General features: G+C 61.7%; 1 protein-coding gene across 1 annotated transcript; it reads right to left on the bottom strand.

Moving 5' to 3' along the window:
• Nucleotides 1-350: 350 nt before the first annotated feature.
• COL9A2 (collagen type IX alpha 2 chain) lies at nt 351-14,731 on the bottom strand. The gene is made up of 32 exons (XM_075114502.1): nt 14,472-14,731; nt 12,496-12,570; nt 11,627-11,662; nt 11,469-11,531; nt 10,025-10,078; nt 9,717-9,752; nt 9,474-9,497; nt 9,281-9,334; nt 8,894-8,947; nt 8,638-8,685; nt 8,300-8,356; nt 7,766-7,819; nt 7,391-7,444; nt 6,668-6,721; nt 6,375-6,428; nt 6,233-6,286; nt 5,988-6,041; nt 5,707-5,760; nt 5,376-5,429; nt 5,142-5,186; nt 4,907-4,960; nt 4,507-4,560; nt 4,375-4,428; nt 3,682-3,753; nt 3,564-3,599; nt 3,282-3,326; nt 3,012-3,044; nt 2,510-2,656; nt 1,881-1,935; nt 1,612-1,800; nt 1,343-1,420; nt 351-965 (listed from the first exon to the last, which is right to left on the bottom strand). Exons 1-32 carry the CDS (start codon nt 14,646-14,648, stop codon nt 760-762), a joined length of 2,178 nt encoding a protein of 725 aa, XP_074970603.1. The 5' UTR covers nt 14,649-14,731; the 3' UTR covers nt 351-759.
• Between the last annotated feature and the right edge of the window lie 420 nt (nt 14,732-15,151).

Raw genomic sequence — 15,151 nt, 5'->3', positions numbered from 1 at the left:
TTATTGAGAGGCTGAAATTGTCCCCAAGGTTGGGAATGAGCAATTGAGACACCCAACAAAGGGCTTGAAACAACAGAAAAACCTAACGTCAGCCCTCAGACAACCCCCCCGCCACCAGTATAATCTTTCTTTGATTCAAAGAAATCAACACGTTATTTCAGTTTGTTAACAATCCATCTCATTTTTATTGTCCATTTTTTTAAAAAGTTGGTGGTTTTCTACTCATAGTTATAAAATAGTCCTATTTTACAAAGATTTACAGCTCTGTGAGTGCCCAGCAGTGAAAAAGGCTGGATCTGGCAAGTCTCTTAAATAATCAAACCACAATTTTGGTTTTTTTTTTTTTAAAAAAAAAAAAGACAAAAAGGAAACCTGCAACGAGCCAATTGAACACCAAACAGGACATAACAGAGTAAGAGGGTTTGTATAAAAGACAATTTATTTCTTTGGGAAGGGGCACAGGGAGCAGAGGATGCGCAGGGGGGCCAGGTAAGGAACCCCAGTAACGAGGACAGGACTCAGGCTGGCCTCTCTTTATTCTCCACCGTCCCCCGGGCTGTAGGAGGGGGGTGATACCTACAGCAAATTAAATCCCCGAGGCTGCATTGCCCCTGCGGCGGCTGCCCCGAGCCCAGCGCCCTCCCACAGCCGGGATGGGCAGGGGTCGCTCCCTACGGATTTGCAGTTTTCTGGTCTCTTTGCTGCCAGCCCCGGTGCGTCTTTGCCACCTGGGTCTGTCATGGTGCTGGTGCCTCCTCCTCAGTAGACGGGTCCCTTGACGGCCCCCGGCTCCGCCAGGCGTGCAGTGGCGTACGCCGAGGCTCCCAGGCAGGCAGCCGGCTCGCAAAACCCCGGCAGGCCAGCGGGACCGGGCAAGCCCGGCCGGCCAGCCTCTCCCGGGGAGCCCGGCAGGCCCCGCTCCCCAGCCTTGCCATCGAGCGCGTGGCCGGGGATGCCGGGGAGACCTGCAACAGGAGCGTGGCCATCAGTGGGTGCACGCGTGCTGCGTTTGTGGGTGCCGAGCCCAGCCTTTGCCGGAGCAAAGCAGGGGCCGGGGTGTGGGAAACGCTGCGGGTGAGGATGGGGATGCGTTAGCGGAGCGGTGCGGAAAATGAGCAATACTGAGGGGCCAGGAAAGCGGCTGGCGGAGCTGCAGGCAGCGAGGATGAAGCAAAGGGTGCTACAAGTTGGAGATTTGCAGGATGAACCCGTGCAGGTTTGTAGGGATGGGCCAGAAGGTGCCAAGCCACTGCTGGGCACGTCATCGCACTGGCCAGGGGCACGGGGTCTGCGGGGACCCGCCGCTGCCTGCCCTGTCTGTGCCAGGGGGAGAGGGGCTTACCTGGGATCCCCAGAGGGCCTGGCATGCCCGGATGGCCACGGCCAGGTTCTCCCCGCTCACCCTTCTCGCCTCGTTTCCCTGTGGGGAAAGAAACAGGGAGGGAAGGACTCGCTGGAGCCGCAGTGGGAAACACGGGCGCTGCAGGGGAGGGGAGGGGGCTACCCTGCTTGGGGACTGAACTGGGGGACGAGTGTGGCAGGATGAGGCAGGGTCAGCCCCGAGGAGGACTTTTGCCCAGCACGGTGTGGGTATGGCCACCTACCACCTACCTTTAGGTCCTACGTTGCCGATCTGCCCGGCAGCACCCAGGATGCCGGGGACGCCTCGAGGTCCCATGGGTCCGTGTGGGCCCTGCTCACCAGGTGGCCCTGGGGGACCGGGGGGTCCGGGGGGTCCCATGGCACCGACTCCACCCAGGGCTGCTCTCTTGGCACTGACTGCCACCTCCGCCAGCTGCTCTGTAGGGTAGAGAGAGGCCAGTGCGGGACAGGACGCGGTGGCAGCCACCCTGCCGGCGGTGCCCCGCTCGCCCCCTCACCTTGCAGCATCTTCAGGACCACGTCGACAATGTGCTGGTCCCCAGCATCCCGGCCCTGCCAGCAGCGAGAAGAGGGACACGCCGTAAAGGGAGAGCGTTCCTTCCATCCCCATCTGCACCTGCAGAGCTGGTCCCACCCCGACCCCCCTGGTCCAGAGCACCTCCCTGCACCCAACGCTGCCTTCCCAACCCTTCTTTGTTTTCCATTCGGTCCCAGTACAAGTGCTCCAGCCTCACTCACGCCATGACCAGCCACTCTGCAACCTCCTCACAGAGTTAACTTTCTGCAGTCCCATATTGCAAGTCTAAAATGAGGCTTATACAGAAAAATTCTGTCCCCTGGACAGGCTGCAAAGATGCATATTGGAGCTAAGCCTGCTGCTGGTGCTATATACAGTGAGAAATAAAGTTGTCGTCTTTTCTAGAAAGATGGGATCCCAGCTCAGCTCTATGGAGAGCTCGTGGGGGAGCACTGGCAGCTCCTGAGGCAAACAGCAGCCATTTCCCAGAGTAAGAAAAAGTCGGAGGCAGCTAATCTGCAGAGCTGAACATGCTGACAGCGGCAGCCCCCCGGTCACCACCTTTGCAGTGCAGGTGAGGAGGGGATGCAGGACACTGGGGGTACTCACCGCTGCACCCCGCGGGCCGGGCATCCCTGGGACCCCACGGTCCCCGACGAGTCCTCGTGGGCCAGGAGGTCCTGGGTAGCCTCGTACACCGGGTGCACCTGCGTCCCCCGAGGGGCCAGGGAAGCCGAGCTCACCCTGGATGCCTTGCTTCGGTGGGGATGGAGAGCAGCATCAGGATTGGGGAGCTCAGCCCCATCCTGAGCACGGGGGCTGTGCCCCGAGACCCCGAGGACTTCCAGGACCGAGTGCTGCAGCTGGATTCTGAACCCCAAACAGGGTCTGAACCTGAGTCCAGGGCTGAACCTGAATCCAGGGCTGAACGTCATCACTGAAGCTCGTCTCCAGTGAAAACACCTTCTCCGGTGACCAGCGTGCAGCACACAGCAGCTCCGTGGAGTGCCGCTGCCTTTGTCAGAAGGATCGCCTCCAGCTGAGGGTCCCACAGAGCCACCCAGTGCAAAGGTAGGGGGAGCCCCTCGTTCCCAAACCCCCAGTCACTCACCTGTCCCTTTGGCCCTGGCTCGCCCGATTCACCCTGGGGACAGAGGACACAAGAAATGCAATGGGGAGACAGCACGTATTTAGAGATGCAGCTGGGGGGAGACAGAAATAACCCCCCTCAGAGCACACCGTGGCTGCGCTGGGGTGCAATGCTGCGGTGCCTGGGGCCATGCAGGGCAGGAGTCCCCAGCACAGCTGCAGTGCGTGGGCAGGGACCCGCATCCAGCCCATCCCCCCCACCACACCCCAGGACGCGTCTTTGCGGACCCACCTTCTCTCCCTTCAGCCCTGCGAGGCCGTGAACGCCCGGGTCTCCCTAGAGGAAAGGCAATCAGCAATGTGAACCTTCACTGCCAGCACCCATCTCTGCAGCCGCTTTAACCCTCCTTTCCACCCACTGCATTCAGCCAGGATGTGGGGGGTGTGACAGAGAAAGCACCTGGTGTCAGTGGGTATCAGCCCCCACCCTGAGATGGGTGCCAGCCCTGTTAAACACAGATGTCAGCAGTTCTCCACTGGTCCCCCAGCCCTGGCAGGAGGGTGATGTACTCACAGTACTGCCTTTGGGGCCGGTTTTCCCTGGGGAGCCCTGGAGAAAGGAGAAAAAAGGGGGGTCAGCCCAGCTCAGCGCAGCTTCCCTGAGCTGGACCCCATCCCCTGCAGCCAGTCACCTTGTCTCCTTTGACTCCTGGCAAGCCTTGGGGTCCTGGGATTCCTGGTGGACCCTGCTCGCCCTTGGGCCCCTGGAGATCAAGGTAACATGGGGAAAAGAGAGAAACAAGTGAGAAGAGGGGGTGGGAAGACCCTCTTCCCCCATCGAAGCATCCTCTCCAAGCCAAGGAGAGGCACAGGCAGCTCCCTGTCCCTCCCAGCATCTCGGGCGACCCCACTGCATCCCAACCTGCCCTGAACCCCACCTCTGTGGGAGGACAGGGCAGAAAACGATGGAGAAACCTCTCCTCCAGCCGTGCTGAGAGCAGGGGACTCCACTAGGGACAGGGACTTGACCCTCAGGAAGTCAGGGGACAAAGGTCACTTTTTGGCTATTTCCCACCCCAGGAAAACCCCAAAGAGGGGCAGGGCATCCTCCCCACTCTCGCCAGGCTGGAACGAAATTCCTCTCCCGGCTGGGGCTGCAAACCCAGCGCGGCCCTGGGACCGCTAATCCCCGTGCTATTTGCCCCGTTGGCTAATCCCTCACCCCAGCAGCCAGGCACAGCAGGACGGGCCGCGTGACCGACCCCAGCCGTGATCAAAGCGAGAGCAGCGGTGCCAGCCGTGCCCCACCGCCCCCGTCCCTCCTCCCCAGCCGAGCATCGCCGAGGCAAAGCCTGCTTCCCAGCCCAGCTGCGGGCGCGACTCACCGGTTTCCCCTGCTCGCCGGGGGGACCCACGAGGCCACGCTCACCCCGGTCACCCTGCAGAGACCCAGGAGGAGAGCAGAGTCAGGGGCAGCTCCCGGCACCACCACAAACCCCGCGGTGCCCCGGACTCACCTTCACCCCAGGGACACCCTGCGGTCCCTGCTCACCCCGAGGTCCGGGCTCACCCTAAGAGGGGGGGAAAAAAAACATCTGGTTTTTCAAATGCCACCATCTGCCCTTCATCCTTTCCAGAGGGATGTGTGGCCCTGTCCTTGTCCCCTGCAGCCACGTGAAGGGCTGCCACTGCACCGGCTGGCCAAGGAGGTGCTCGATGCAGAGCTGGAGAAGTGGCCTGGGGCTTCCCCATGAGAAAGCTGCTGCAGGGGCAGAGGGAAGAGGAGGGTTGGCGGGGGGTGAAGTGCCCAGCTCTGCTTTCTGTTTGACAGCAAATAGGGAAAAAAGAGTGAGAGGCGGATTGAGGGCAACCCCCAGGCTGTGCCCAGGAGGAATATGGTGACGTCTCTGTACTTACGATCTGCCCCGGGGCACCGGTGACACCAGGCTGGCCCCGAGCACCCACTTCACCCTGCGAAGGGGAGACAGAGGCAATTCAGGGACAGCGAGGCCAGGGGAGGGAACGGCAGGGGGACAAGGCTACGGGCTCAGGGGTGGAACGCGGAGGCTGCCGCGGTGCTGTGTAGGGTAAGCGGGGCTGCAGGGTGGATGCTCAGACGGGGTTACTCTGGCCCCGGCTGCCCAAGACCCACCTTGTCTCCTGGGCCACCTTTGCTGCCTGGCTGGCCCGGCAAGCCCTGTGGAAGCAAAGCTGGGATCAAACCCTGTGCACAGCACCAGAGTCAGCAACCCTGCTGTGCCTGGAGGCAGCATCCCTGCTGGGTGCTGGCCCTGCACCCTGGAACCACCCGGGGATGAGGGTGCCCCCCCCCCACAGTTAATGGGGTACCTGCCTGGGCGGTGGGCTCCCATGTGCCTGTACTCACAGCTTGTCCCCGGTGTCCTGGTGTTCCTGGGCGGCCGGCCTGTCCCACGCTGCCCTGCGAGGGCAGAAAGGATGTCACAACATGGCAGAGAAAGGTGTAGGAATGAGGTGTCCACGGGTGGGACAAGGGACTTCTGGCCAAAGCAGGACACTGCCCTTGACCCCATGGGGACAGCCACACTTCCCTAGACAGATGTCACATCAAGGACAGGACCTTATGCCACTTGCTGCCCCCGTTATTCCCCGCCAGCACTGGTACAAGGAACAGCGTGTGTCCGTTCCCCATTGCCGGTGCCAGCAGCACCCGGCAGCCCCTGCCCGCAGCAGCTCACCTTCACGCCTGGGATACCTGGGGTGCCGTCTTTGCCATCGATGCCTGGGAGACCCTGTGAAAGGGGGGAGAGTCACTCGGTCTGACACCTCTGAGAGGGGCTAAAAGGCTCGTGGTGGGGGCAAAGAAGGGCTGGGAAGGGAAAAGAAAGCTCCAGCCCTGTGCTGAGCCAGGGTGCAAGGACACAGGGTGGTCCCGAACTGGATAGAGAGCAGCAGAGAGCTTCCCCTTGCAAGGGGCTCAGCCCTAGATGTGGGCACAGGTGCCACCGGCAGTACTTACGTTCTCCCCCTTGGGGCCAATGTCTCCTTGGGGGCCCCTGATGCCACGGCCACCCTAGAGCAGGAGAGAGCAAGCGTTATTTCACTGGGTGCAGAGGACAGAGCTGGGAGAGGCAGGAGATGCCCATCAAGGCACCCAGGGCAGAGCCCCTGCTTGTGCCAGCGAGTGGGGCCAAGCTGGGGAAAAGGGGGCACTGGCATCACACAGGGCACAGCGCTGCCCTCCCCAAGGGGTGGGTTACCTACCAGATCTCCCTTCTCACCAGGGTCCCCAGGTGGTCCCTTGGGGCCTTCTCTGCCCTGGAGGGGAGACAGACAGGGGCTGAGCAGCAAAGCACGGGGTCCTCTGCCTGCCCCACAGCCCCCAGGGACAAGGGAGGGCTCTCACCGGCCGCCCGGCTGCTCCGATGGTCCCGACCATCCCCTTGTAACCAGCAGGACCCTGCAAAGACAGCACGGGAAGGTTAATTCCTCCCATCCCAACCTCAGCCCCCAGCCAGGTCCAACCCCACCAGCAAGAGGCAGCGTGCAGCAACCCGAGATGGCCAAACAGGCATGTTAGCGATGCTCCTGGGAAGCAGCCTCCAGCCTGGGAAGCATCACCATCGCTCAGCCCTGGGGAGCTGGTCCCCTTGATGCCGGAGCCAGGTACAGCCACCCCTGCATCCCACCAGTGCTTACCGTCTCGCCCTTGGGTCCTGCCATCCCAGGGTAACCCCTCAGGCCCTGCGGTCCCTGCGGGGAAGGAAACAACAGCTGGCTTAGTGGAAACAGGAGCAGCCCAGGGGGAAGCCGCAATTAGAGCAAAAGCCTGTACTGGCAATCAGCTGGTTTTGCCGAATGTGAGGCATTTCAGTCCCGCCGCTTGCTCCTAATTCTGCAGCCCCCCCACCAGGCGCCTTTCCAGCTGTCAGTTCAATAACAGCAATGGGCCCAAACTGGTGCTGCTTCCCCCACCAAAGCTCTTGGCTTCAAAGCAGTTTTGCCCTTTCCTGCACTGAAGGGCTCAGCCCATTAACTGCTTTTCATCTTCAAAGTGCTCGGTGAGCTCAAACAGCTTTAATCCCCACGTCCCCTGCTGCACCCCCTGTTCAGGTGGGGTAAGGGGGGGCTCAGTGTACATGAACGATTTGTCCCTGGCCGGTGAATTATCCATGTTAACGTGCACTAACAACCGAGGTGCCCAGGCCAGCGCTGACCGCGAAGGTCTTGTGCTTTGGTAGCTGCTGCATGGATGGGAGGAGGGAGATGGATGGGACGAAGGCTTCCCTCTGGTCCCAGCAGTGGGTCCTCAGGAGCAGGGACACACTGGTGTCACATCTCCAGCGTCTGGGACCAAGCACAAACTGGCTGCCCCTGGGGCACCCGGGAGGGCAGAGCAGCAAAGAGACATAAATATGTTACCGGGGGGCCTGGGACACCTTGTTCTCCGGAGGCGCCGACGTCACCCTTAGGGCCCTGGGGAGGGATGGAGAGGAGAGAGGTGAGTGTTAGGGTGGAGTGGGGGTACAAACTCCCCTGGGGACCTGAGACCCCCTCACCTGGGACTTGGCAGGGGATGGGGACAGGTCTCCAACCCCAGGGAGCCACCATGGGAAGACCACCCTGCCCACCCTCCATCTCCCAGCCCTGGATCTCCCTCCTCCCTCTCCCACTGCTTTCCTTCCTTCCTTCCCCTTTTCTCTCCCCAGAGCCCCCCTGCCCTCTAGTCCAACCCCAGCTCTCCCAGAGGCAGGCACGCATGGCTGCTTCTGGGAAGCTGCCGGAGAGGTCACTCACCTGCCTGCCCTGCCTGCCAGGCTCCCCGAGGGCACCGGGGCGGCCTCTGTGTCCCTAAGGGCGAAGAGGAAGATCCTGAGCATCCCTTGGGCAGAGCAGTGGGGTCAAGGCAGCATCCTGACAGCCAAGTCACCCAGAGCCACCCTGCCTGCAACGTCCCACCCTGGGGTGCCCACTGGTGATGCTCAGCATCCTGCAGCCTCGAGGGCATGTGGTGGAGATGCCCACCGGGTTTAACCCCCCGGGCTTTGCAGCCAAGGAGCCATGCAGCAGCATAGCTGGGGCTGGGGCTTTGGCATGGGGTCTCACCTCCCCAAAAGGGGTTGGCAGGAGCTGGGGACCCACAGGGGACCTCTCCCACAGCACCTTTGCCCCCAGGTCTCTGTGAGTGTGCATGCCTCTGTGCTCCCAGGGGAGCAGAGCGGCTCCGGAGCTCCCTGTGCCTCCAGACTGGGGAAGGCTCCTCTGCTCAGGCACAGCACGCTGGAAGTGGAGGTCACTGCTTGCTCCCTGGCAGCTCCAGGGCTCCCTTACCTTCAGTCCTTGCAGTCCCTGGGGCCCCTTGGGACCTGGCGGGCAGCTGGTCGGGCACTGGTGGGGAAGAAGAAATGCAGGCTGAGTTGGGGAAGGAGAAGCCGTGCTGGGAAGGATGGGCTCCCATGCTGTGCAGCGAAGCCGGGCTGTGCAGTGATGCAGGGGACCCGCCGCTCACAGCATTGTTTCAGCTGGGGACTCTGCTCCTCCCCAGCCTATCGGCCCCAGTTACCAAATTACACTGGTGTCTGTATTTCAGGCCGGGGCAGCACACGCTCTTCCAGCTGCCATTACCCTGCAAAGGCCTGATGAAGGGACAAGGTAACGGCGGCTCTCACCAAGAAATCAGCGCTGCCTTCCACTCCTTGGATGTGTCCTGGGGGGCCCTGGAGGGAAGAAGACCATCAGAATCTGCGGTTTGAAATCAGCACTATTTTACAGAAGGGGTGAGTACTACACCTGGGAGGGAGGGGAGCAAGGCATGCAGCAGGAGGTGTGTGCCAGAGCCCGAGTCCCAGCCCCAAACCCTGGGCTGAGGGGCTGGGGGACCTTTTCCCTCCTGCAGAGAGTGCTGGTGATTGGGGAGATACTCACGGGTTTCCCTGGAGGTCCTGGGGGACCCCGCGGGCCGTCGGGTCCAGGGTCGCCCTAGGAAAGAACAACCCCAGGAAAGGCGATTTAGAGGTGGGGAGGTGGCAGGTACCGCTGGAGCCAGGGTGGGGATGGGTGATGAAGCACCAGAGACCCTGGCTGTCACAGTGGGAATTTGGGCCTCCCCCACCCATGAGCTGGGAGGGGATGGGTGGTGCTGGGGGACCCAGCTGCAGACACAGAGTCCATCACCCCTCCATCCCCACCATAGGACCCCACTTGCCCACATTCAGGGTCACCCCTCTTTACCCCAGAAGGCCCGAAGTGCAGAGAAGCAGATGCTGGGGTAAGGAGGAGAGGTTTTTCCTGCACCCCCTCCTGACACCTCACCTTGGGTCCCAGTGCTCCGATCTCTCCGGGAAGCCCAACCTGGCCTGGAAGCCCCTTAAGAAGACAGACATTCACTGAGTGAGGCAGGTTGAGACCCAAGACCTCACTTTGGGGGTTCTGAGATTTCAGCTCTTCCAGTGCAACCCCAGGCGGGGTTCCTGGCCGCCCACAGCCCCGCAAGCCCGGCACTTACTGGTGGTCCTGGCAGCGAAGGGCCCTGCAGCAAGAAGAAAGACACAATTGGTCCAAATTCTCCAACCTCCCCCCCACAAAACCACCAACATCCCTGCCCTGAGCCACCACCAAGGATATGGCTGGGGGGGGGCAGGGCTGGGTCCCTGCTTGGCTCCCACCCTGCTCATGGGTGCTCAGGGAGCGGGTGTCAGAGACAGGAGTGGGTGCATCACCAGCACCCACAGAAGAGGAAGATACTCACAGGGAGCCCTGGCGGCCCTGGGAGTCCGGGCTGGCCCTGCCGGGACAGAAGGGGAGAGTCAGGAACCGAAAAAGGGAGGGTTTGGCCCCCCAAGCCCAGCTCCACTGCTGTGTGAACTGCTAAAATTCACCCCTCCTTGGCCCCAGTCTCAGTGCCCCCTCATTGCCAAATACTCCATCACACAATTTCTGCATCCGTGCATCCCCTCCACAGTGTCAGGACTGGTCTCAGCCTGGCCCGGCTCTGCTGGCTCCAGGGGGGGACGGTAGGAGCCCAGAGTGGCTGCCCCGGAGCAGCTCCTCACTTACTTTAATTCCTGGCCCGCCGATGGGCCCTGGCTCCCCTTTTGCTCCTGTCAAGCCCTGCAGGAGGAGAGATGGCAGGAGGTTATTGCCAGCACTTCTGCTTTCCAGCCAGGTGTTTTTGCTGGGGCTTTTTCCACCACGAGGAGTCAAGGGTTATCAGTGGGGAACTTGTGCCTGTCACTGCTGTGCGCATCACACAGCAAACCTGGAGATGAAGCTGGACCTGGACCCAAGCCCCAGTGGCAGAGAGAGCCTCGCAGCAATGATTCACAGCCCCCGTGAGCTGCTCTGCTCTGAGACCCTGTGCCAGGGCTTGGCAGGGACCCTCGCGCCACAGGGCACATCCAGCACAGCTGCCCTGGCCCTGGCAGAGACATGTGGGAGCTCAGTCCGTCCATGATCCCAGTTATATCAACTCCGAGTCACTCCCTGGCTCCCCTGACCCCACTCCAGCACATTTCAGGGCTGTGCCTGTGCCAGGGGTTGGATCCCTGTAGCTGATGGCTTGAGATTCACCCAGGGACTAATTCCTGCAGGCTGCTGGGCACACGGGGACGGTGCGGGTGGACAGCCCGTCGCTCAGCCCGGCTCTGCTCAGCGTCCATCTTCAGAGGAGCTGAACTCTTTTGCAGGCAGATTAGCCTGGATGAATAATGCATGCTTATAATGACAGTTATTAGTCTATTCATTTATTATTGAAGAATAACTAAACCCCAAAATATTTATGAAGTGCTATCCAGAGACACAAAAGAGGAACCTGTAGTTTGGGTTTCCTTCTGACGCTTGCAGGCGCTTACCCATGCAGTGCTGCTCTGGGGACCAGGGCTAGGCACCCAGCCCAAACCTCCCGGGCGCCCATCACGCACCTCTGCGTACCCTGGCCTGGGGAGCATGGGGACAAGCATCACGGCATCAAGGCAGGGCAAGGAGGCAGCTCCATCCCCTTTCTGCCTGCCACCTCTGCCCTGGGCTGTGCTTCTGCTGGGGACGGGGCAGCAGGGGAAGTCACCGGTGCCACCTACGTGGGTGCCAAGGGGGTGGCTCTGGGGGTAGCCATGGGGTTGCTCCAGATTTATGTTGGAGGAAACAAGAACCAAACCAGGGCTCAGGACAGCAGCTGCAGTAAAGGACAAGGAAAAACCTTTTCATGTTCAGAGATGTCGGTGCTGAGCCCTGGCTTAGCTCTCACCCTAGGTTGAGTGGGGGTGCACTTCTGGAGCCCAGGCAGTGGGAGGGGGTGGCAGGACCCCTGCCCAACCCCTGCCTGCGTTGGCTGCTGTGATTCAAAAGGTGTTTTCAGCCCCCGCACGAAGGGGTTTTGACACTTTCTTATGTGCGACAGAAAAGGATCCCTGCGCCGGGGGTAAGAGGAGTTTGCTGAGACCCTGCTGGGACCCAGGGGCTTCGGCCATGGACACTGCGGGGGGGACAGGGGGTCGGTACTCACGTCGATGCCTGGCTTCCCTGGGGGCCCGTCGGGACCGGGAGCTCCAGGGTCCCCCTTGGCACCCTTTAAAAGAGAAGAGGCGTGGGGGCAGATTGAAAGGAGCTCCTCCAGCAGGGGTGAGACCGGTAGAGAGCTGCGGGGAGGCATGGGTTACTCACCGGGGACCCGGGGGCTCCGGCTGAGCCTTTGTCACCCTGGGGAAAGGGAAGAAGGTTGTAAAAAGGAGTCAGTCACCCTGCGGAGCCAGGCCCAGCAGCTCAGGGCGCTCAGGACCCGTCTCTCCCATCTGCCACCCCAAGCCGGAGCGAGATGCTGGATCCCCCAGCGCGGCAGCCAGGTCAGTATGGGGCCGGCATTGAGAAGAGAGGGCTGTGCTGGGGTTGCGGGAGGGCTGCGGCTGTTCTGGGTATAAATAGCACTAACATAACACCCTGGGGCAAGTCTTGGAGAAAGAGCGCTTTCTGCTGGCTCACACACCTCCCCTCTGTTCAGGCTCCCTCCCTGCAGCCCTGGGGAGGGTCCAGGGCCACAGCTGCCTGCCACAGCCCTGGCCATGTCGCTGCTCTGCAGGCACCCGACCTGGGCGTCCTGCTCCCCACCAGTCCCCCCAGCTCCCCCTCCTCACTGGGCATCTCTGGGCCTATCCCTGCACCCATCCTCTCTGAGCAGCCTCTGCTGCCCAGAGCGGGGTGCCCTGAGCAAAACCTCCCTGCCAGCGTGCTCCCCAAAAACCATGTCAGGCCCCATTTCCCAAGGTGGTCAGGAGGCCATGGGCTGCTTTCGCAGGGATGGGGCCGCAGTGCAGGAGCTGTGCCCCCATCCCGTCATTGCTGCCCAGGGCTACCAGCAAAGCCAGGGATGCTGTGTCTGCCCCAGCCTGGGAGCAGCACAGTGCGGGAACCGCATGGTATCGGCAGCCCCTGCCCTCCACCAAGCCTCTGCCCCAACACAATGTCCTTCTTTGTGCTCCAGGTCCCCTCCCTCCCTCCCTCCCGCCTGCACAGGTTCCCAGCCGCGCCGTACTCACGTCAATGCCATCCACTCCCGGCACTCCTGGGGGACCGGGGGGCCCTCGTGGGCCGGGCTCTCCCGGTGGCCCTCGCTAAGGGAAAAAAAGAACGGGACCCACGTCAGGAAGGAGCAGCCAGTCCCCGAGAGATGCTGGGGGTCAGAGGGAGCGCAGGATGCGGCACTCGCCACCAGCATGCACTGGGGACCCGTCTCCAGAGAGCTAGGATGGAGTGAGCACCCCAAGGCGTCAGAGCTCTACCCCCTCCATGGGTCCTCTGCTGCCTGGCCTGTGCCCCCCGGCAAAGGCAGGGATGGAGAAATCCAGGAAATCTCCCCCCGCACTTGCACAACCAGCTCCCCATCCCCTCCCTGGTTTCTACCCCATTGCTGCCCCATCCTGCCCTCCTGCCCTGGTGCCTGTGGGGCTCCTGCCCCAGCAGAGCGGGGTCTCGACGGGGCGATGGCAGCGTTTGCAAAGGCCTCTCTCAGCCCGGGGTGCAAGCCCAGCACTGGAATTGCTAAAAGCACCAGCAGGATTTATGTTCCCGAAGCCCCGGTGTGAAACGGGGACGCTGAGCCCCTCCATGGGCACACGCCCGCCCTGTGCCGGGCTGGCTCGCTGCCCGCAGCACTGCTCCGCAGCATCGCACAAAAGCGCCATTCAGCCGGCGGCAGGGGAGCTCCCGAGCAGCCTGGCCCCAGCTTTGAGGTTTGCACAGGGCTCCACAGGAGCAACTTTGCAAAGAAATCTCTGTTATCCTAACGGGGTGTTTGTGGGGAAGAGACTCCTGTCCTGGAGACCAAACTCCTGGTGTTCCTGGAAATGAAAACCAGACGGGCTGGCTGGGGCTACACGCCTGCCATTTCTCCGTCCTTCCAGGCTTATTTATTTTAAAGTTAAATATATAAGGATGAGAGGTGTTGCTGGTTTGTTCACAGACCTAGGAGAGCCCCAGCTTCGCTTTGGAAGCAAACCCTGTGCTCGGGGTGGGAGCGAGCACCCTGGGAGCACCCGTGAATGGCACCTTTGTCCTGCCCGAATGATTTCCAAATGGATCCTTGTTCCAAGAGCTCCCACATCCCCCTTGCTCCGACCGGAGCCTGCTCCCCTGGCCAGACCCTGCCACCGCAAGCCCATGGGCATCCCAGGGGTCTGTTTTAGGAAGACGACTGCCCCCCCAGCTCTCTGCAGCGAGGCTCTCTGTGCCGGCAGGCAGCTCAGGAGCCACATGGGAAGTTTTTTCTGAAATCCTTTCTAAAAATTTGATTTTCACAGTTGCAAGGCAGGGAGAGTTTGTTCTCTTTTCGGGTGGGATCCCAGGAGGAACGCTGCCTGTCCCGCTTGCAGCACTCGCCCCGAGGAGCAGAGAGACACCTTCCCTTCTCTTCTTTCCGATGCGTATTCTCCTGCCCCCGGGTGAGTCTGGAGAGCCCTCGGGAACCCAGCCGCTGGTATCCCTCCCCTCTGCCCCTCAGCAAGCCCCCATGGAGCCCCGGGCCAAAGCCCCCCTCAGCCCGGCTCCGCAGCGTGGCCCAGCAAAGCAGAAGCAAATAAGCATTTTCCCAGGTGTTGGAAGGCGGAAGATCTGTCAGCTGCTGGGGAGGGAAACAGCAGAGGGTCCCCCATTGCTGCCCCAAGGCGAAAATAAAACTAAACTCATTTAGCTCACGAGTCCCAAACTTCAAGCCGTGCAGCCCAGCCATGTCCCTGTCTCACAGGGCTGGAGGCAGCATTTGGCACGGAGAGGTCCCCGGTGGGTCAGAGCTGTGGGTCCTGGCTGGGGGCTGCTCCCACTCCCCCCACCCCCTCATCATGGAGCATTCCTGGGAAAAGTGAGCAAAACATGCTGGGAAAATAAGCAGCAAGACCCAGGGGCGCTCAGCACTGCAAGCGAGCATCGGCAAGGGGGGAAACAGGGACCGTCCCCTCTCCGTCCCCTCTCCGTCCCCCATCCCAGCCCGGCGCAGAGGGGGACCAAGCACAGGACTTACAATCTGGGCCAGGCAGAGGCAGGCAGCTTGGAGCAAGAGCCAGAGCTGGAAAACGGGGGAGCAGCCGGCCATGGCGAGGGCGGCCGGCACCAAGTGGCGGTAGCCTCGTCTTGCTGCGCTCAGGTATGGCAGCAGCCCCGACTGCACAGCTGGACACCGGAGGAGGAGGGGGCTCATTAATATGGAGCAGTGGGACGAGGGCAGGCGGGCGGCCCTGGCCCCCCGCCCCCCCTGCTCAGGTGAGCCCGTGGTTATTTTGGGCTGTACAGACGGACAGTGACGGCGGATTTGGCACGATGGTGGTGGGGGATTGGGCACGAGTGGCACAAAGGGGTTTTAATGCAGACAAGGGGCTGGGAGAGGAGGAGGATAAGCTGGGGGGCTGCTGTCGGAGCTGCATGGGGAGACCCTGGCCAGGACATCTGCACAGGCACCCCAGGAGTGCCAGGGTGTCCCCTGTGGTGACCCCGTCATGATGTCTGTGCCAGTGCCATGGGGCATCATTCTGCCCTGGGGTGGGGACTGCAGTTGCCCCCACACCCTGGGATGGGGTCGGCACTGGGAGCCGGTTCCTGCCACACTGGGGAGGGTCCTGGGGGACTGCTGACTTGCCTGACCCTGTTTCTGCCCTGTGAGCCCCCATGCAGTCCCAGGCAGGGTGGCCACCCCACTGCAGTTCC

The sequence above is a fragment of the Phalacrocorax aristotelis genome, chromosome 20 (assembly GCF_949628215.1).
Source record: "Phalacrocorax aristotelis chromosome 20, bGulAri2.1, whole genome shotgun sequence".
In the NCBI taxonomy this organism is placed as follows: domain Eukaryota; kingdom Metazoa; phylum Chordata; class Aves; order Suliformes; family Phalacrocoracidae; genus Phalacrocorax; species Phalacrocorax aristotelis.
The sequence above is the reverse complement of the archived record's forward strand: the minus strand, read 5'-3'. Positions and strand labels throughout refer to the sequence as shown.

Coding starts and splice junctions, on each gene's coding strand:
- COL9A2 (XM_075114502.1), bottom strand. CDS start 14,648: ATGAGCCCCCTCCTCCTCCGGTGTCCAGCTGTGCAGTCGGGGCTGCTG. Junction 3,754..4,374: donor CCGGCGAGCAGGGGAAACCG/GTGAGTCGCGCC, acceptor CTTGATCTCCAG/GGGCCCAAGGGCGAGCAGGG. Junction 1,421..1,611: donor CGGCAACGTAGGACCTAAAG/GTAGGTGGTAGG, acceptor CTTTCCCCACAG/GGAAACGAGGCGAGAAGGGT.